The sequence below is a fragment of the Parasteatoda tepidariorum genome, chromosome 6, assembly GCF_043381705.1.
Source record: "Parasteatoda tepidariorum isolate YZ-2023 chromosome 6, CAS_Ptep_4.0, whole genome shotgun sequence".
In the NCBI taxonomy this organism is placed as follows: Eukaryota; Metazoa; Arthropoda; class Arachnida; order Araneae; family Theridiidae; genus Parasteatoda; species Parasteatoda tepidariorum.
Window position 1 is genome coordinate 16,981,637 of NC_092209.1, and position 22,296 is coordinate 17,003,932.

At 30.7% G+C, this 22,296-nt stretch overlaps 1 protein-coding gene across 1 annotated transcript in view; it reads right to left on the reverse strand.

Annotated features, from left to right (window-relative positions):
- LOC107441908 (uncharacterized) overlaps positions 1-22,296 on the reverse strand; it is a 208,420-nt gene that overhangs the window by 45,159 nt on the left and 140,965 nt on the right. Inside the window, exons 59-65 of the mRNA XM_071181726.1 lie at positions 21,854-22,010; positions 19,415-19,620; positions 19,194-19,338; positions 17,043-17,313; positions 15,519-15,614; positions 11,514-11,708; positions 799-944 (exon numbers count right to left, since the gene is read on the reverse strand). Coding sequence (XP_071037827.1) covers positions 799-944; positions 11,514-11,708; positions 15,519-15,614; positions 17,043-17,313; positions 19,194-19,338; positions 19,415-19,620; positions 21,854-22,010 — 1,216 coding nt within the window. The remainder of the gene's footprint in view (positions 1-798; positions 945-11,513; positions 11,709-15,518; positions 15,615-17,042; positions 17,314-19,193; positions 19,339-19,414; positions 19,621-21,853; positions 22,011-22,296) is intronic.

Below are 22,296 nucleotides of genomic sequence, written 5' to 3' on the forward strand. Positions count from 1 at the left end.
ATACTAAATCATAAATTTCGCTATCAATTTAAGTATAAAAATGAAATTATATCTCAACCGGAAAATATGATAGCTCTGTTTCTCGCCATTTTAACGAGATATTTTTCTAAAATATTTAAAGTTGTAGTACATTTTAAGCCTTATCATTTCATTTCCAATTTAGCGTATTTGTTTCACAGTGATTTTGACGAAACAAATCATACACATATCTAAGTTTTAATAAACTTATTTTCTCTTCTTATACATTTACTTTCGGGATTTTAAATAACAACAGTTTACTTGTACGTTTCATGCAAACTCAAGCTCAATCAGTTTTAGCACAGTGCTGAAAATAAAATACATCACCTTGAACAACTTTTGCAGTTTTGTATTTTCACGAATTCACTGCCTATAATAATGATTCCAAAAAGAAGACCTCAAATATGCTAATTAGCAAATGCTAGCTATTAATTAGCATATAACGATGCGTGTAAACTATTGAGGGCATATTTTCTAGATTACGTCCACAAAATTTTACAGCCAAAAGTACGTTTTCGTGTCTGATTTCTTAACTTAACTCATAGTTATCACTAATTAATTAGAATATTTGAGGTCAGCCCTTTGAATGATAAAGAGCGGAAAATCCAACTATAAGAACTGAAATTATTGAGGGCGGCATTTATTTTTAATTTTTATTTTGCTCAGTGTTTTGGGAACATGTCCTTTTTTTAGGAACATGTCCTTTTTTCGGGTTTTATCGTCAACATGTTGCATGTATGAAATGAATTGAGTAAAAAATAAATATAAATGTCGACATACCAAAATCGTATCCTGTTCTCCCTTTCAAAATAGCGTTGTTAATCGTGTTTAAATAAGAAGGTGCAGCGTGATAACCACTATTTTCAAACCAAGTTTTTATTACATCTTCATCAGAATTACTCTCTTCTATTGTCCATCCGCCATATCTAAAGCAAAAATAACATGAAAAGTTAACGGCCATTTTAGTTTCGTTTTTGATGACAACAGTAATAAGTAAATAATAATAATAATAATATATATATAATAATAATAATAATACATATATAATAATAATAATATTACATAAATTATAATAATATTAATAATACTTAATTTAATATAATAATACACAAAGTACAATAATGATAATACCTAAATTATAATAATAACAATACATATAAATCATAATAATAACACATAAATTATAATAATAACGCATAAATTATAATAATAACGCATAAATTATAATAATAATACAAAAATTATAATAATAATAAATATAACCCTTTTTAATGAAAAGAAATTATTGTTTGACATATACTCTAGTTCAGAGGTTTCCGACTAACATGAGGCCGGGTCACAATTAAAAACACAAATCAAATGGCAGGCCGCAACTTTATCAAAATTTTATGTAGGACTCTTTTACGTTTAAATTAACATTAAATATTACTGTCAGATTTTTACCAAGTTGTACAAAACAAAAGTATTGAATTGCAAATTAAAATACGAAGTAGATTCTTAAAAATATTTAATTGCATGTTGAAAAATCCGGGCTACAATAACTTTAATGTGCACCTACGTATTAAACAATTAATGTGCAACAGATATCTAATTGTTAAGATAACTTTAAAAAGGTTGGTATTAAAACTTAACAGAATTTTTAGGTAGATCTAATCATGGGAGAAAGCTCTTATATAGCAAGACGGAAAAGAGAAAAACCTGGTACGTAAAACATTTCATTCCAGCATTTTTTTCGAAAAAAATGAAATATCTGTAACTATCAAGATTTCTTTTATAATTCTGGCATATATATAAAACTGCTTCTTTTCCAAGATAAAGTAGAGATTGTTGAAAAATTTAAAAAAAGAATAAGTAAACTCCTCCCTAAAACTAGCTATAACTGAAATGGTTTTACTACCAGCTTATCCTCTTTTCCGTCTCGCTTTCACCCCTGGATCTAATATTTAGCACATTATGGTCAACTGAACATTCTTGTGTCTACAAAATAAATTCTAACAATAAAACACTTAGGCTACCACTTTTGTCTTCTTTTTTGACAAATAGGATCCATTCATTTAACCTCTTAAAGTCTTAAACCAAGAGTTTTTTTTGGAAAAAGTGGTAAAAATTATCGAGTTTCTTTTTTTTTTGACAAAAAGAACATGTATGCATACCCATACCTGCAAACTTTTAATCCCTTCAATTACGATTTTTCCCAGTGGTATTAAAATGGAATTAAAATTTCAATTTTAAGCAACGAAATAGGTTGTAATTGAAAAAGCTTGAGCTGAAGTCGTTGAGAGTAACGCATATTAATATATATGCGTAAGTTTTTTAAAAATAGTGGCGATCAAAATCATTTAAAAATTAAGTTTATAAAGGAAAAAATAGTATATATTTACTACCACTTTAAATATAAAAATAACATTTTACGCCAAATGCGTAAAAGTTGGCAGGTATGCATACCTGCCAACTCTTAATCCTTTCCATTATGATTTTTCCCAGTGGTATTAAAAAGGAATCGAAATTTCAATTTTAAGAAAAAAAATACGTTGTTTTTTAATAAGCTTAAAACTGACTGCAATGATAATAACGCATAACAATATATTCGCTTAATTTTTTTAAGAATAGTGGTGATCAAAATAATTTAAAAATTAGGTTTATAAAAGAAAAATTAGCATATATTTACTACCACTTTATATATGAAAATAAAATTTTACGCCAAATGCGTAAAAGTTGGCAGTTATGTATATGGTGTAAGTTATTTTTTGCAATTTCAGATGACTAGGTAGTTGGGATAGGCATAAAAGTTAGATAAAAAAAATTACTGTACAAACAAGGTTTAAACAATTTGATTGGATGTTAATTTTGAGTTTCGAAATATTAAATTAAATCAATACGCCAATTAATAATCAATAAATTAAATAAATATATATCAAATAGCTTATCATCAAAATGCACCACATGGTTTACTCAAGAAAAATACTGCATAGTAATGTCATCCGTGGTAAATAAATTTAATTATAATCCAGCCTAACATCTTTTAATAGAACGGGCATTAGAAATTAAATACCGCGAGATTCAAAATCATCCGAATGAAAAACGGGCATACGCAAATTTGCCTTTAACTTTCTCCCTTGTTAGAACGTTTAAGGGGTTAAAGTAAAGCTAGGCGTATATTCATCACTTGAACTACTATAAATAATTTGTAGCTACCACTTTATTTGAATGATTGCTACTTGATTAAGTATGTTTAATTAGACAAGAAATCAATTTATACATGAAGGTTTTTTAAATTTTATATTAATATATTTTTTGTTAAAATAGTGGTACTTACTTATACTTTTTTAAAAAATAATTTTTAATAATCTTAATATAAACAGAAAAGCCAACTTGCAACACTTTGAGAAAAAATATTTCCTAGCGATAACGTAGTTTAGTTTTTTTTTACATACATACCTTGAGAAATAGAAATAATGCAATCATGTTGTTTACTTATAGAATTCTATGAATGTTTACATGCAATGGTTCGTTTGTGTTGTTAGAATTCCAAGTATGCAAATAAATCTCTGTTTGATAATCCTACTTTTGATAATGTAAAATCACGATTTATTCTTTATGTTCTTGATTATAATATCAATACTTCAAAATATTAATACGAGTATTTTCTATGACAAAAAAAGTTTTTTAATATTTAGTTTTTAATCATTTCTGAATATCCAGAATATGTTCTGAAACATATGTAAATTCCGAAACGTTCATTTCTTTTATGCAAATTTTAGTAATGGTCATATTATCAAATCTTCTTATATAGGTGCTGCATAACACATACCTGCCAACTTGTAATCCCTTCCATTATGATTTTTCCCAGTGGTATTAAAATGGAATAAAAATTTCAATTTTAAGCAAAAAAATACGTTAAATTTGAAAGAGCTCAAGCTGCCTACCATGATAGTAACACATATTAATATATATGCTTCATTTTTTAAGAATAGTGGTGATCAAAATCATTTAAAAATTTAGTTTATAAAAGAAGAAGATAGTATATATTTATTACCACTTTAAATATAAAAATAAAATTTTACGCCAAATGCGTAAAAGTTGGCAGGTATGATAACAATATATTTGGAAATTTTGCAAGTATTATTTATTTTGTAACCGTCGTTGAACAGCCGACCCAATTTTGAATTGTAGCCTTATAATTTTGAACCCAATCCAGAAGACAAGGGAACTCCTGGATTACGTGTTGGGACAAATTAGCCTTCTTGGAAGACTTTTTGGTGGAACTAACCCACATTTGCGTTAGATGGTGAGGAAAGTCACGAAAATCTCTCATAGTTAGCTTGACGTTAAGGGGACTCTAACCATGATCCGTCTCCAACAAAGGACATTTTACGCTATTTCTGTGGTCAGTGCGAGTCGGGTGTGGAATTCGCATGGACTAACCATGACTGGGATTCAAATCCGAGTCACCTATTTGGTAGGCGAGCGTTATATCCCCATAGCCATCATGGTTATTTCTATTATAAATAAAAATGCAATCGACTTACGAAACATATCAAGCGCAACACTTTTAGTGGAATTAAATGGTAATCAAACAATACCATGCTGGCATCAGCTAAATATGGCACTCTTACACACAGATCATCGCGTGGATGCTGCCCAAAACAGGCGTTCGTATTCACAGATCATCGCGTGGATGCTGGCTAAGGCAGGCGTTTGCACTCACAGATCATCGCGTGGATGCTTGCTAAAGCAGACGTTCGTACACACAAGTCGTCATATGGTATGACGGCTGAAACAGGCGTTTGTACACACAGATCATCGCGTGGATGCTGCCTAAAACAGGCGTTCGTATTCACAGATCATCGCATGGATAGGCTAAAGCAGGCGTTTGCACTTATCCATCATCGCGTGAATGCTGGCTAAAGCAGACGTTCGTACACACTGATCGTCATATGGGATGCTGGCTGAAACAGGCGTTTGTACACACAGATCATCGCTTAGATGCTGGTTAAAACAGGCGTTTGTACTTACAGATCATCGCGCGGATGCTTGCTAAAGCAGACGTTCGTACACACAGGTCGTCATATGATATGACTGCTGAAACAGGCGTTTGTACACACAGATCATCGCGTGGATGCTGCCTAAAGCAGGCGTTTGCACTCACAGATCATCGCGTGGATGCTTGCTAAAGCAGACGTTCGTACACACAGGTCGTCATATGGTATGACTGCTGAAACAGGCGTTTGTACACACAGATCATCGCGTGGATGCTGCCTAAAACAGACGTTCGTATTCACAGATCATCGCATGGATGCTGGCTAAAGCAGGCGTTTGCACTCACAGATCATAGCGTGGATGCTTGCTAAAGCAGACGTTCGTACACACAGGTCGTCATATGGTATGACGGCTGAAACAGGCGTTTGTACACACAGATCATCGCGTGGATGCTGCGTAAAACAGGCGTTCGTATTCACAGATCATCGCGTGGATGCTGGTTAGAACAGGTGTTTGTACTCACAGATCATCGCGTGGATGCTGGCTGAAGCAGACGTTTGTAGACATAGGTCGTCGCGCGGATGCCGGCTAAATACGGTGCTCGTAACGATAGGGTTAATAAGAATATTTTTTATACATAAACTGGGATATTTCATGAAATATTATGAGCTCTATGCTTTTATTCGAGTGCAAAACAGAATATATTTTTTTATAGATATTTTAGCTATTGATACAATAACACAGATGGTAATATTCTTTTCCATTTGTAAGAAAATACAGACTCATTTTTAAATAATTTTTCTTGAATTGACTAGTTTAATTAAATATTTAAAAAATTTTTTTTGAAATAAACAATGCCCAGGAAGTCTTTATATTCGATAATTGAAATGCTTTTATGTTTTTCCCAATACCTTTTCCATCGATATAAATAATGTATTATATAATTTCATTACATAATTTATAATTGAATTGTAAAATTATAAAAAAGTTCAAAAGGAAAAGCAGTATTAATACTATAAAAATATTTTATTGCTAATTGCAGTTTATTGACATAAAATCTTCATCTATGCTAATAAAGATCTTTAAACAACAGGTTGTCGTATTCTACCAAATGTTCCTTTTTTTTAAAAAAAAAAGAATATTTTGAATGTATTTTTTAATCATTGTTTAAAATTGCACAGATAAAAAGCTCTTATATTTTGTTATATAAATAAACTTTATTAAATTATTTAATATCATTACATTTTTTAATGTGTATTAATAGAAATAATTATTTTACATTAAATATTTCGATTTCTTTCTTATTTCATTTAAATATTCAAATAGCTTAATCTGTGAAACAAATTGTATATTTAATAATGTAGCTACAAGGAATACGAAAAAAAAAATCAACTTTTATCATACCCAGATGACATGTTATTAACATTTTTAAAAATGTCTTATTTTTTTTATTGACAATTTGCAAAATTTTTCTAGACACACAAAACATAATTAGCTTTAATGAATGATTTAAAGTTTTATCAGAAATTTTTTTACTGAACTTGATTTGTTTTAAGCTGCCTGCAACGAGCTCAGAGTAATGGAGGATTTTTGCAATGAGTTTAGGGAAATAAAAATCCAAACTATTAGCTAAAATTAAAATAAGATCCAGTGAATTCAGTGGCCTCCTATAACTGAAAGCCTCCTCACGGTTTCTTATAGGTAGTCTGGTCAGACCACTATAAAGGTAAACCAGCTTACGAAAGAACCGTTCAATCGAAAATCTATCAAAAATTAGAAAGCGGTAGTAAGTATATGTCTAAAAATTTGTTTAATTTATGAATATGATTGGTTTGTCTTATTCACTTGTCTAGCACTACGGATTCACTTCTCAAATATAGTTCGTTCACCAGGAGTTGGCACTTGGCACCACCTCCTCGGACGTAGAGCTCATTTCAGCGCGGGGGAGTAAGAGGATGTCTAAAAATTTGTTTAATTTTTTAATATGATTAGTTTGTCTTATTTACTTGTCTACCACTACACATTCAATTCTCAAATATATATGACAAATTGCTCTCAGTCACTTTTAAAATAGAATTTGGTTTCATGCGCTCAAACTGTTCACTTTTTAAATATTCTGCGCAGACAACTTATAAGAAACCGTATGGAGGTTTTCTGATGTAGAAGGTGATGGCCAAACACAAACAGTGAATTCTTTTTCAGTCACTTACTTCGCTTTATCATCAGCCATTATACCTTTCGTTATTTTAGCTAATTTATAATTAAAAACTTTTTTCCGACAAAATGTCTCAAAAAGAACAAACTATTCAACAAAAGGTGATAAATATCAACAAGTTTATGAAATAAAATGCACATGCTCAAAATATGCACATGAAGATTGCGAAATAAATATTTTTGTCATACGATCACCAAATAGCAGCCTTGTTCACATCCTTCTTCCCAAAATAGCGAAATAATATCATCCGATACCACGTGATGAAGGCGGAGCCAAGTGCCAACTCCTGGTGAACGAACTATATATATGATATATTTCTCTTAATTGGGTATACTATAGCCTACGTCACAGGTTGTGTTATTCCTACTAAATTTAACCCATGAACGGCATTTTCTGCGAGCCTAACTTCAAGCCACAAATAAACAAACGAAGTGTTTGATCGTTTAAATAGCTGCTCGCCAGATTTTATTGCATTATAAAGAAAAGTAATTGATATTCGATTTTTGATTAATAATTGATTTATGTGGATAGTGGGATTTATGTGGATAGTGGTATAGAATTTAGCATTGCGTCATGGTAAATGTTATTCCTACTAAGTGGAAGTAGTTGTGTTTTTTTATATTATACCCAATTATTTTAAAAATAAAATTTGGCTTCATGCTCACAACTGGTTCGTATTTTAGATAATCTGCGCAGACTACTTATAAAAGCCGGTGTGGAGGCTATCTGTCGTAGGAGGTGTAGATCTAGCTCTTTTTAGTTCATTCGGGAAATGAAGTTTCAAAATTATTGAATTAATTTTATTATTTTTCGAAGACAAGATTTCGAATCCAATTTAAGATTATTCACAGAATAAGACTATTTTAGCGTTTACTAGATGTTGTAGAACCTTTAATACCTTTCCAAAATAAATAAATAAATACAAAGAAGTACATTTATATTTAAAACTGGCACGTAAAAGAACGTTTAAATTGTTTTTGTGTCATTGACTCTGTTGTGGTGAAGACATTTTATCAATTTTAGTGTGGCTCAAAAAAAAAGTAATTTACCTTCTTTCATTGAACTGAAGGAAGGAGTCGAGGATGTATTGAGGTATATCAATATCAGACAAGTTGAACACTATTTGGTCTCTTGTAGAGAAGGAATAGGTTGGTGCAACTACATTGGCTGGGCATTCGCGTTCACATAAGCATTTGGGTGACGTATCTTTCATCAGAAAAGACTCCGCTTTTGAATATTGGCAGCTGAAAAGTCAATGATTTTTAATAAGACAAAACTGAAAAATACTTGATTTAGAAACTTAACCATCATGTGGTACAGTGAAATATGTTTGATCTATATCAGGGGTTTCCAACTTACATGAGGCCGGGGGCCACAATTAAAAACACACATCAAATGGCGGGTCGCAACTTTAACAAAATTTTATGTAGAACTCTTTTATGTTTGAAGGAACATTAAATATTACTGTCGGATTTTTACCAAGTTGTACAAAACAAAAGTATTGAATTACAAATAAAAATAAGAAGTAGATTTTTAAAGATATTTAATTGCATATTAAAGAATTCGGGCTACAATAACTTTAATGTGCACCTATGTATTAAACAACTAATGTGCAACAGATATCTAATTGTTAAGGTATAAAACTTAATATATGATTCAGTCTCGTCTACGTCTTATACTAGAAATTATTTTTTTCATCGAAATAATTTTGGAGAAAAAAATGTGTAATTGTGTACAGAAAATTTCGATTCGCTTAAAAGTTTTTAGAGAAAAGGAGAAATACGCAAAAAATTTCAGATTTATTATTTGTTTATGTATTTTATTGTAACAGAAATATATTTCTCTTTTTTGTACCTGGCAACTTCGATGCATAATTATTTTGTATATGCTCTACATGATTTTGTGCCTGTCTTTGTATTAGGTAAAAAATATATAATGAAAGAATTGAAATAATCGTCAATTAATCTTTGTGTAAGAATGTAGAATGTACCATTTAATATAATTGATTCTTGACGGACTTGGCTTACTCGAAATAGAATGGAAAGAACAGTTGCTAACGTAAACAAATACCACGCTTCAACAATCAATCAGGATCGAGATACCCATATTACATCACTTGCAGGTATACCAGAGATGACAACTTGCTCCGGACAGAAAATATATATTTTAAAGTGGTAGTTTATCAATTGTGATTATTGGTTTAATAAATTCAATTTAGTAGATTTTTATCCACCTCTATTTCTAAATAATTCGTAGGCTTATATTATTCGCCACTTCATTATACTTAGGTTGAGCTATGCCTTTCAAAAAGTAAGCAAAAATTGTCAAACATTTGCAAAATTTACTTTGCAGTTAATTACCGTTTTTTTTTAATTATTTCGGCGTGTCCGGAGCAGTTGACATCTCTGGTATACCATTGCATTTTAATTATTCCTTCACTATCTATTGCGAAATAATTTTTCGGAAAGCACAAAAGATGTCATTGTGTAAAATACAAATTTTTTTATATAATAATTAACAATCATAAAATAATATGGCTACTAAATATTAAGATTTATAAATTTTAAATATCAGAGTGTTGATGTACCATGTTTTACTGACTGATGATGGCCTCAAAGAGTATTGTATCGTTTTACTGGGTGAGTTTAACAAATTTTGGTAAGTAGTAAATGATTTAATCTTTCACCACGTTAAGAAAACATACTAAAAGGCAAGACTGCCAACTTTCAACAGTTTTTTGAAAAATTTCTTCTAAGGTAGTGGTAGCTAAGTTTATGTTTTGATGTATTATTCTTTGCTTTTTAAATTCGGTTTAAAGTTATTTTAGTATCAACTACATGTAAATGATTCAAAGGGCTATATGAAACTCCATTTGAGTGAGGGTTTTAAAGGGTTAAGAAGTTATCTAAAATGCCGAAAGCTTTAATTTTTAATTGTCTACCACTCTATAAAACATTTTGCAAAAAGCGTAACAATTGGCAGCTTTGCTTAAAGATGTAAAATAAGGTTGGCTGTTATGTATTGGTTAAGTGAGAAAAATTGAAATTATAATATCTTATACTTTTCAAGTTCCCTATTGCAGATTTCAGCACCAGAATAGTTGGTTCGCAACGTATGAAGCAATGTACTACCGAGAAACGGTGTTGGTTCGCCCCATCTGTAAGAAAAAAGCCATTTATTAGACATTTAGACATTGCTTTTAATGTTTACAAAACCTCAATATTCATATTTATTTTCATATTTATGTTCATATTTCATAATTTTGTTTTATGTGATGCTTGAACTTAATCTATATAGTGACTAGATTCATTGCTTGCAATATCAGTTTTAAAAAAACGATCCAAAAAATCAGTAACTTACAACCTTTACAGTACAGTTAAAGTAACTGTTGCGTTTATTGTCATTTTTTCTCGTTTCTACGTGTCTGTGTCAGAATCTTATCGGTTATGAAATTAACATGTTTCTTTTTAACTACTGTTAAAAAATATTAGGGAAAAATAGCAATTTAATGGCATCGTGGAAAATTCATCCCGCCCTACTAATTGTTTTGTTTTGATCTGACATAGGATTATGTAACAAATATGTTGTGAGAGTTATANCCTCACTGGTTAGAAGTTGTTTTTCGTATTTTTAACATACTTTTGATGCGGGACATCACTAAAGGTACAAGAAAATTGAAGTTTATCTTTTATTTTCATTAACTTAGAAAAAAACCCAGTGAAGGAACACTTGTTCCTTCACTAGTTTTTCATCGTTTGGTGATCCAGTGTATGCTATGATGCTTAAAAAAAAATAAAACGTAACTTCAATAACTATATTTTGAATTCTCTTTTTCACAGTGAGAAAAATAAAACTATTACATGCAATTAATTCTACTTCAAACATATAAATACAAACGCTCACCTTGTAATTTTTTCAAAGAAACATTGTGTTACAGACATAATAACAAATTCAAAATTTTTTTCAGAGTTCTCCACTATTTGACCAGGTAATCCAACACATTTTTAGATGACTTCCTATTGTTTGACAGTAAGCTATTGTTACCAATCAATCTAAAGATAAACTTTCAAATTCTTATTTTTAATCAATATATATGAAATGTTCCTTCACTGGGTAGTGTTTCATCACTGGTAAGTTTACCCTACCTTTCCAAAATAATTAAATAAATACACAAAAGTCTACATTCATATTTAAAACTGGTACGAGAAAGAACGTTTAAATTGTTTTTGTGTCATTGACTCTGTTGTGGGGAAGACATTTTATCAATTTTAGTGTGGCTCATAAAAAAAAAGTAATTTACCTTCTTTCATTGAACTGAAGGAAGGAGTCGAGGATGTATTGAGGTATATCAATATCAGACAAGTTGAACACTATTTGGTCTCTTGTAGAGAAGGAATAGGTTGGTGCAACTACATTGGCTGGGCATTCGCGTTCACATAAGCATTTGGGTGACGTATCTTTCATCAGAAAAGACTCCGCTTTTGAATATTGGCAGCTGAAAAGTCAATGATTTTTAATAAGACAAAACTGAAAAATACTTGATTTAGAAACTTAACCATCATGTGGTACAGTGAAATATGTTTGATCTATATCAAGGTTAGCACAATGCTTAAATTATAAAAACAATACCATTCAGTGTCCTCCAGTCGAGTCGACTACAGAGACCCTTAAACTCTATCATTTTTCAGATGAAATTAATTTTTTAATAAGTAAATACTTGGTTCAAGCAAAGTACTTTGTGAAGAACGTAATATAATTTTCAAAAAAATAAAGAATGAAGATTTAAATATTCCTCGTATTTCATGAAAAAAATGTAAGCATTATTTTTTTTAACAATATAGTTATAGTATAATGTATTTGTATTTATATGTAAAAATGTAAAATGTGGCTTCAGGTCTTTCGTTCTTTTAAAATTAAATTTTTTTTCTCTAATTTCAAAGATAGAACTCCTCATTTCAGGAGCATTTAAATCAAGGAGTTTGCATCAAGCATCTTATACAACCACCTCTGTAAGCCAGTGGTTCTTAACCTTTTTAAGCCGCGACCCAAATTTGAGAAATATGTTCATGTCGCGACCCAAAAAAAAGTCAAAATTTTTTCATTGCTTTAATTTAGATCGCATTTTAAAAAAATCTTCAATCCTACGATGATGATTTTTTTAACTTACAAATTTTTTATTTATTTTTTTTAAAAATAAGGATAAACAAAAGTACTTTTCGATCCAAGGAAAATTTAACTAATAATCAAGTGTTTTTAATAATTTTTATTGACCAAATTAAAATATATTTATAACTTTTTGAAAATAATAGACATTTTAACTTATTCCTAAAAAAAAGAAATATCAATACATATGTTAAGTCTTCTAAATTTTAAATGCAAGTCATACAGTTTTAATGAGAACCTTGTGCTTGAATACATTTTGAAAGATCTTCAAACCTCGGTTGAATGCTTGTCAAGGAGCACCTTATGTCTATTTCAGGATTTAACTTGTTCCGGTAATTGTTTTTGATTACACACGGAGCCGAAAAACCAGCGTCACACATATATGTTGTTGAAAAGGGCAATAATACTTTTAGGGCTTCTTTAACAATTATTGGCTTTTCGGTTTTTAATTTTAACCAGAAAGCACATAAAGATTCAGTGTTTTTGTAGAAATTGTATCGAAGTGCTTGGTCACTTTGTATTTCTATTAATTGTTCTTGAAATTGATTAATATTAACAAATTCCTCATGCAAATCACTTACATCAAAATTGAATGGCATTCGAACCCAATTATATTTCAAAACATCGTCTGCAGGGAAATATCGATCAAAGTCTGCTATTAGTTTTTCTAAATGATTAATAATAATTTTCTGTATTTCAAAATCTGTGATATCCATATTATTGTCTTCAACAAGTAAATTAAGAGTCGGGAATGAAGCAAGTTTTTTTACTTCAACCTTATTTCTCCATAATTTGAGTTTATTTTTAAAACATGTAATTTTTTCAGTTAATTTAATAATAGTATGATTACGTCCTTGCATAGACGTATTTAGATTATTTATTTCAAATAAAATATCTGACAAATAAGCAACTTGAGTAATCCACTTCAACTCCCTCAACTCTTTGAACAACTTTGCCCCGGAAAAGCCATCTAACTTCAGAATAATATAATAAATGTTCGTATTCTGCACCAGATTCGAAACACAGTTCGCGGAAAATTCTTCAGTTAAGAGCTCTTGATTTGATAAAATTGACTACCGCAACAATTTCATCCAAAACGATACATAATTCGGGTGATAATTTTTTTGAAGCAAGATTTTGTCTATGTAAAAACAATGATTCGATATAATTTGTGAATTCATTTGTTTTGCTCTTGTCGAAAATCCCTTTTGAGATGCTGTCATGGCAGCTGCACCGTCGGTGCAAATACTGAAACAATGATTCCAATTTAATCCATCACCTCTAGTTGTTGTTGACATTGGTTTGCAAAATAAAATGTCCTCCTGTATATCTGTTAAACCTGGATACCGCACGTAAACCATGAGTTGAGCATCTTTACTTACATCTGTCGTTTCATCCAGTTGAATACTAAATAAACCAGCAATTTTTATAGCAGAAATAAGTTGATTCTTAATATCAAATGACATATCATTAATTCGTAAACGAATTGTATCATTTGATAATGGTATATTTTGTAATTTCTTTGAACTTTCATCTCCGCACATGATACGTGCCATGTCAATGGCAGCAGGTTTTATAAGTTTTTCAGCAATATTATGGGGTTTCTTTTGTCTGCAATATGCAAAGCCACATGAAAAGAAGCAAGTGTAGCTTGTTTGGCGGAATTTATAAAACCACTACTACTTGGTGCATCCAAACGCTGTTGGTATTACTTATTATTTGGTGTATTACTAAAATTTTTGGTTCGACTCAGCGCGACCCAAGAAATATGCTTTGCGACCTAATTTTGGGTCACGACTCATAGGTTAAGAACCGCTGCTGTAAGCCACTGATGCCAATTTTATTCCATATAGAAAAGTTTTAAATTTACTATTTTAGCTTTTGCTATCAAGTTAAAATCTCAGAATTTCGGTTTTGTAGTGGGAGTTCTAAAATATTCTGGTTACTACGAACATTCTAAAATAGTTGTAAGCCTATTTATTTTACTACCAATTTCTTAAAACTGAACGGACATTTCTATTTTTTTTTAATGATAATAAAATACATACGTGAAATTAATTAAATACAGCGCGTATCGCACATAGAATTTGCTGAAATATGATTCATTCTCGTCTGCGTCTTATACTAGAAATTATTCTTTGCATGGAAATATTTTTTGGAAAGAAAATGTGTAATTGTGTTCAGAAAATTTTGATTCGCTTAAAAGTTTCTAGAGATAAGGTGAAACTTCGATGCACAATTAGTTTGTTTATGTTCTACATGACTTCATACCTGTCTTTGTGTTAAGAAAGAAATATATAATGAACGAGTTGAAATCTTCGTGAAAGAATCTTTGTGTAAGAATATAGAATATATCATTTACGAAAATTGATGCTTGACGGACTTGACTAACTCGAAATAGAATGGAAAGAACTGTTGCTAACGTAAACAAATGCCACGTTTAAACAGCCAATCAGGATGGAGATATCCATATCACATCACAAGCAGTTATCTCATTGCATTTTAATTTGTCTTTCACTTTCGATTGGGAAATAATTATTCGGAAATCGCAAAAGGTTGCAGATGTGTATAATACAATATTTTGTTTAATATAATAATTAACAATCATAAAATAATATGGATACTAAATATTAAGATTTAGAAATTTTAAATTTCAGAGTGTTGATGTACTACGTTTTTCTAATTGATGATGGTCTCAAAGAGTATGGTATCGTTTTACTGGGTGAGTTTTAAAATTTTTTGTAAGTAAATGATTTAATTTTTTAATGCGTTTAAAAAACATACTAAAAGACAAAGCTGCCATCTTTCAACTGTTCTTTGAAAATTTTCTTCTAGTGGTAGTGGTAGCTCAGTTTATGTTTTGATGTATAATTCTTTGCTTTTTAAATATGGTTTAAAGTTATTTTAGTTTCCACTACATGTAAATGATTCAAAGGGTTATATGAAACTCCATTTGAGTGAGACTTTTAAGAGGTTAGAAAGTTACCAAAAATACTGAAAGCTTTAGTTTTTAGTTGTCTACCACTCTATAAAACATTTCGCAAAAAGCGTAATAGTTGGCAGCTCTGCTTAAAGATGTAAAATAAGGTTGGCTATTATGTATTGGTTAAATGAGAAAAATTGAAATTATAATATCTTATACTTTTCAAGTTCCCTATTGCAGATTTCAGCACCAGAATAGTTGGTTCGCAACGTATGAAGCAATGTACTACCGAGAAACGGTGTTGGTTCGCCCCATCTGTAAGAAAAAAGCCATTTATTAGACATTTAGACATTGCTTTTAATGTTTACAAAACCTCAATATTCATATTTATTTTCATATTTATGTTCATATTTCATAATTTTGTTTTATGTGATGCTTGAACTTAATCTATATAGTGACTAGATTCATTGCTTGCAATATCAGTTTTAAAAAAACGATCCAAAAAATCAGTAACTTACAACCTTTACAGTACAGTTAAAGTAACTGTTGCGTTTATTGTCATTTTTTCTCGTTTCTACGTGTCTGTGTCAGAATCTTATCGGTTATGAAATTAACATGTTTCTTTTTAACTACTGTTAAAAAATATTAGGGAAAAATAGCAATTTAATGGCATCGTGGAAAATTCATCCCGCCCTACTAATTGTTTTGTTTTGATCTGACATAGGATTATGTAACAAATATGTTGTGAGAGTTATAAAATCGTACTGTTTCAAAAGTAACTTGTTATACCCAGAAGTATGTTGTAAAGTACTAGCTGAAAGTTTTCTTTAAGTTGACGAAAGTTTATTTTCTATACATTGTTCAATCTGGTTTATTTAAATGCTTAATCAGTTCTAAATCAAAACAAACACAATAAAGAATTTTATCGAATTTTGTCAACACAAATAAATCGAGCATATAAGTTTAAAACAAATAAAAATCAATATCGTCCAAATATTCGGCAGTTAGAAACAGATAGCAGTTTGAAAGGATCTTTTCAAAGTTTTAAATTTTGTAATTTATTTTGTCTACAACGCAGCTGATACAACACTCCAACTGGCTATAACGCTGCTTATCCTAAACAGGAGTTCAACCCCAGTTGTCAGTGTCTCTTAGAATTTTGTTCACTTAAAATTCTTACTACTAATTAAATTATAACAGCAAATAAAAAAATATCCTGTACATGAAATTTTAGAATTCTAAAAAATTGTCCTCCTAAAAGGCTCACGAGTGCCTTTTCTTAGTACTTTTAAAGTTGACAAGTTATGTTGCTTATTGTCAGAGCTTGATTTTAAAAAAGTTTACCAACGCGTATAAAAATATAAAATTTATTGTAGGATGCTACAGACACCGCTTCTTTTAAGTAATAATAACCAAGTGGTAATAACGAAAAATAAAAGTCAACAAGTTCCGAATAGGTCGTGGTAAATATTCTTACCAACAAAAAAAATGGCATCGAAATTTAGATTTTTTTATTAACTAAATGAGTTTTTTTTCTTACATCAATTACTATTCTTATATCAATTTCAATTCCAAAAATACTTTAATTTACCTTCACTATAAATAAATGGCCCATTAAAGGGTAGGCAAGGAAAGAAAGATGAACTAGCAATTTAGGTATTTTCATAAATGTGCCACTTTTCGTGACTGGCCACTATTGGATAATAAAAAATAAACAAATCGTATTCCTTAATAAATACTTACGAGTAAAATGACACGGTCTTATGATCTTTAGTGGAATAAAGTTCAGGATTAAGCTGAATGGAAGGATCCGGAGGCTTTTGAGGTCTGCCTACAGCTAATCCCATGGCCAAGGCAATAAAGACACAAGGCATCACGATGCTGGATAAGAGAGCTTTCCAATTCTTTTTAGTGTGCCAATAGCGTTTCCTGAGAAGAGCCCACATCTGGTTGTATTTTAAACAGAAATAAGAACTTTCTGTGTAGTTTGAATCAGTCATTTCAATCGCAACGGCTGTAAATGAAAAAATAATAATTACTTCAGGTAATGTAACGTGTCAGTAACTTATTCAGAATAACTGTTGCGAAAACGCAAAATTTTGTTGTCATGTAAAAATTACTTTTATGGAAAAAGTAGTAGGGTATTTATACTTAGTAGTGGTCATCTTGCGATTTAAGTGTAATTTAATATCAACGGCATGATTTATGTCAAATTAAACACGCATGTTACGCTTTTAAGATAAATATCAAGAAAAAAAAAAACCGAGTTACTAGTTACGTTTAACTATTGAGTTACTGGTTCTAATAGTTTTTAAAGGTTAATTGCGTAAAAGCTGAGTTTTATTTATTATCTACCACTTTGTTCTTCACCCACACGTGAAATTTTTATTATTATAAAGATGGTTTTTTTTAAAAAAAAAATTGGGTTACTTAAGTGTTTTGTTATTAGCTTTTATCTTGTAGAATTCGAATAAAGATTTTTCATACTTATTCTTTTTTCTCCAGCTCACTGTTACAGAACTAAAGTACCTGTAAATGTACTGCCGGTTGCATGAATGTTTGAAAATTATGAAACTGGTCAGATATCTCGAAAAATAAGCATCGGATCAAAGATAATACGTCGTGTTACAGTACTGGGAAACAGATTATATTTTGTGTTCTGTTATATGAGATTTTCGAACTAATCTTTGTTTTCGCCACGCTGATTTCAATCTGAAATCGGTTTCTCTATACAAGCTACAGTTTTTATGCGATTCAATGATATAGTCCTATGCAGGATTTTTTAAAATTTATTCGAGTGAATACTAAGTGTCCCCCCTTCTCTGCTACATAAGGAGTGGTAGGAAGAAGATGAAAATATATTTCAGTTTATTATGCCATGTGTTAAGGTCATATGTTTTTTGTCTTATGTATTACATGCATATAAACATATACGTTCTTTATAAACTTCTAGATTCAGATGAAGAATATACTAAACTAAAAATATCATTCCTAAGAAAATTTATAGCTTTCTGACCAAAACTAGCTTCAGAATTGATATCCCCACTACCGAATCAGGTAAGTTCATACATTTGCATAAATGCAACAAAAAATGTGTCCCCCTGTATTATCAATATTTTCAATCAAGAATAAGAGGCTACGTAGTTGAAAATTGTTAGTCACAAACTAAAAAATGGGTCAGCTGTTCAACCCTTCATACAAAATAAAATAAAGGAATTGTGCGTTAAGTCGAGATGACATCGTCGTTTTAAGATTTTCATGAAATCTTTTCAGGGCTTTCTTACCAAGTAAAACTTTTTCTGCTAATTTTCAAATAGGTCTTTACCATGCTTTTTCTTGGTTATAACCTATTATACTCGAACACATGAGTTTGCTGCTATTAATGACTAGTAGCAACGCCTCCTACAACTGAAAGCCTCCACACGGTTTTTTGTAGGAAGTCCGATCAGACCACTATCAAGGTAAACCAGCTTACGAAAAGGCCCTTTAATGCAAAATCAAATGAAAATAAGAAAGTGGTAGCAAATATATCTGTAAAAATTTGCTTAATTTATGAATACGATTGATTTCTCTTCTTACTTGTATACCACTACCGATACAACTCTCAAATATACATGATAAATTTCTCTCAATTACTTTTAAAATAGAACTTGGGTTCATGCGCACAACCGGTTCACTTTTTGAATAGTCTGAGAGGACTACTTATAAAAAATCGTGTGGGGGCTCTCTGATATAGGAGGTGATGGTAGTAGTCACGAATATATTATTTCTTCCCGAAACAAGCTAGTAAGGAAAGGGGTTTATAATCATTATTTTCTCGTTCCCGGACAAATTACAACCCTAATATTACCTTAACAATTAAAAAGATTTTATAAAAACTGAACGAAAACTCACGTTTGTTTTTGGGATTATTATTTTCATTGCCTTTGAAGAAAATCGATTCACTCGCTTTCTGTACACGAAAGGGTGATGTATCATGATATTTATCAGAACTGTGAGCAACTTTAGCATCTTCCAAACGACATAACGTCAGGAACACCTGCAGTAAAAGATAAATTAGAATAAAAATGGAAATGGAATGTATTAAAAGATGTATGAAATTTGATGACACCTACTTCTTCGAGTGTAGCACTGGACAAGGAGCAACTGTTGAATCCCCACAAATGAAGACATTTCTGAAGGTGGGCAAAGAATTCTGAAAGGGGTTTGGTGGTCAAAGGCTCAGCGGGCAGGCTCACTACTAAATGACTATCATCATTCTCCAGAAGTGTTGCATCAGGGACATAACCTTGGATGAATTCCATTATACCATCGCTGTCCACTGAATATGTTATAATATTAACCTCAGGTAATTTCAAACAAATAAAAAATTTATATTATTAAGTAAAATACATATACATAAATAATAAGTAAAACACATAGGTGATATTTTGCTCCCACTTGATATAAAATGAATTCTGGTAGACTTGTCTCCAGACGCAGTGTGTAGTGATCAAGGAGCTGACCTTACATGAGAAAGGTCCTGGGTTTGAATCCCGGACAAGGCATGTATGTTCTTTCATTCGCTCTACTATCTCTCCTTATTGTGGGAGCCCCGTTGCCCCACCTAATATGCTCTTGAAAGAGTGATTAACAAATCTGCCCTACTGATACTTGAATGGCGAGTGTTGATCGGGTTTGCATTGGGGAAAAAATATTTGTAGATGCATTTTTACATGCGAGCCACTAAATTTTTTTTTCAAGATTAAACTTTTTTTTGACCAATTAACACAGCGCTGTTTAGAAGAAATTTTTCGAAATTTATAGCTCACTTTCCATGGGAATGGCTCAAATCTTATATACCAATAGTTGATTATTTTTTCTAAAAAATGTATATTTTTTTCTTCATTTTATCAATTTAGTTTTTTGCAACAGAAAAAAGTTTGCTTTTTATATCAATTGCTTAATTACACCACTAACCATTCATATTTCTACTTATTTTATACTTCCTCCTCATAAATAGAAACCCGGTGGCCGAGTGGTAGTGCTTCACATTCTCGTGCCACAAGTCCTGGGTTCGAGGTCAAGGAAACTGAGATGAGCACAGTAGGCTTTGGCCCTCTATGGGCTGTCGTACCACTGAGTTCAATTTTCATAATAGTAGTTACGAAAACTAAGTAATTGTGGTAGTAATATTTTGCCCTAGATCTATAAATTTGATATTTTGAAAAATAAACCTAATGTAATTTTGCCTAGTATTTTAAAGAGATAAGGAAAAAAATACGAACTCAAGCAGATTCAAATTTAACAGTAATTCATCAATTAATTTGTTTGAACAAGTAGATGTTAAAATTCAGTCAATCGCAAACTTTCATTGTGGAGTAACATCATTGCTTGATCATTTTGCAAAAATTTTGAAAAAAAAAAGTATTTTTTTTTCTTCATAAATTTGTTTTTATTTATTTTAACATTAAATAATTGTTAAATTTTTTTAAATAAAAAGGAAAAGTGTGTTTGTAAATAAAGACTAAATTTTAAAAAAAACTCATTTACAATAAATATTTATTGGAGGACGAAAAATCAGTCCACTGATCTTTTCTCAAGACTGATGATTTCAGTTCTCATGACTGAAGAGTGGCACCTATGATTTTTATCCTATAAATAGATTATTTTCAGAGCAAAACGTTTAATTCCTTCACTACAAATTAGACAATAAGCTTGTACAAAATTACATATGTAATGTAGTTAGCTAAATAGAAAATCTATAGCTTTACAAAACTGTTGGCGTTATTTGTCAGGTTTATTGAAGTGTGCTTTGAAGGCATATTGCAAAATGATGACGGCAATTTGCAAAGAGCCAGATTTTCCAATTGGTCTTCAACATATGCATTTTACCGTTAAAGTGTGAAATCTGTTATTTCATAGAATAACTAGGTATTTCATGAAATAACTAGACAGGTCAGTTAAAGTACATAAAATTATGAATTTTACGATTTAACTAGGTATTTTATAGAATAACGAGTACTTGATCATTAAAATATGAAATACGTCTTTGGAAAGTTCTTTAAAGCGGTTCTAGCTGCATTTAGTAAGTTTTAAACAGCTTATAGTTGCTTTGCAATGACGTGTGTTAGCTTTTACAGCGACTGTATTCTTTTATTTCCACTGACATACACAGGCGTTAAACAAAATATTAATAACAAGAAAAAGTCGTTTGGTTGCCTAGCAACCAGCCAGAGTTGCAGTTATTATATTCACAAGAGTTGGCAGACGATTTAAAACGATTATTTTAACTAGTTCTCCATTGATATCGGAACAACATGTGTGCACGCTTTATTGCGTTGCTTTTAAACGTAGCCATTAGTTTGAGCAATAATAAATTATATCATCTGCTTTTCCTTATTATTAATCAATTATTAATCATCCGCATTAGGGATAGAATGTATTTTTCGAGATATTTTAGCTATTCATGATCAATTAATTTATAAAATAACTTTGAAATTGTCTATTTTTCATTTTAACGGTCTATTATTTGTCATTTCATAGATCAACTACTTGCAGCTTTTGTAACTCACCATTGATGAGATCTTCTGTTCCAGTGAGAGATGAAGCACGACCAGAATCTCGATCATCTCGCTCCAGCTTTTCCGATCCAGGAAAAAGGCTGAGACGATAACCGCTTCCAAAACGAACTTTCAGTTGCAATGGGGAATCACTGCACAACATACGGCCCTATCATAGACATATGTTAAATATTTATTTTTAATGTTGAAAAATTTTCAATGCTTTTATCATTAATTTTTTTTATAATTCAATTAATGTTTTTATGAAATATTTTCGTAAAATATTAGAGAATTTCTATAAAATACACTAATATAACAATTTACGTACAGTGCGCGAAAAAAAAAACGGTCTGCCCTGAATAATTTTTGATCTAATGATCGGATGAATTTTTGAAGTGTAATTTTTATTTCTAAGAATATTTGCATTTCAATTTTAAATGAATGTAATCGTCGCG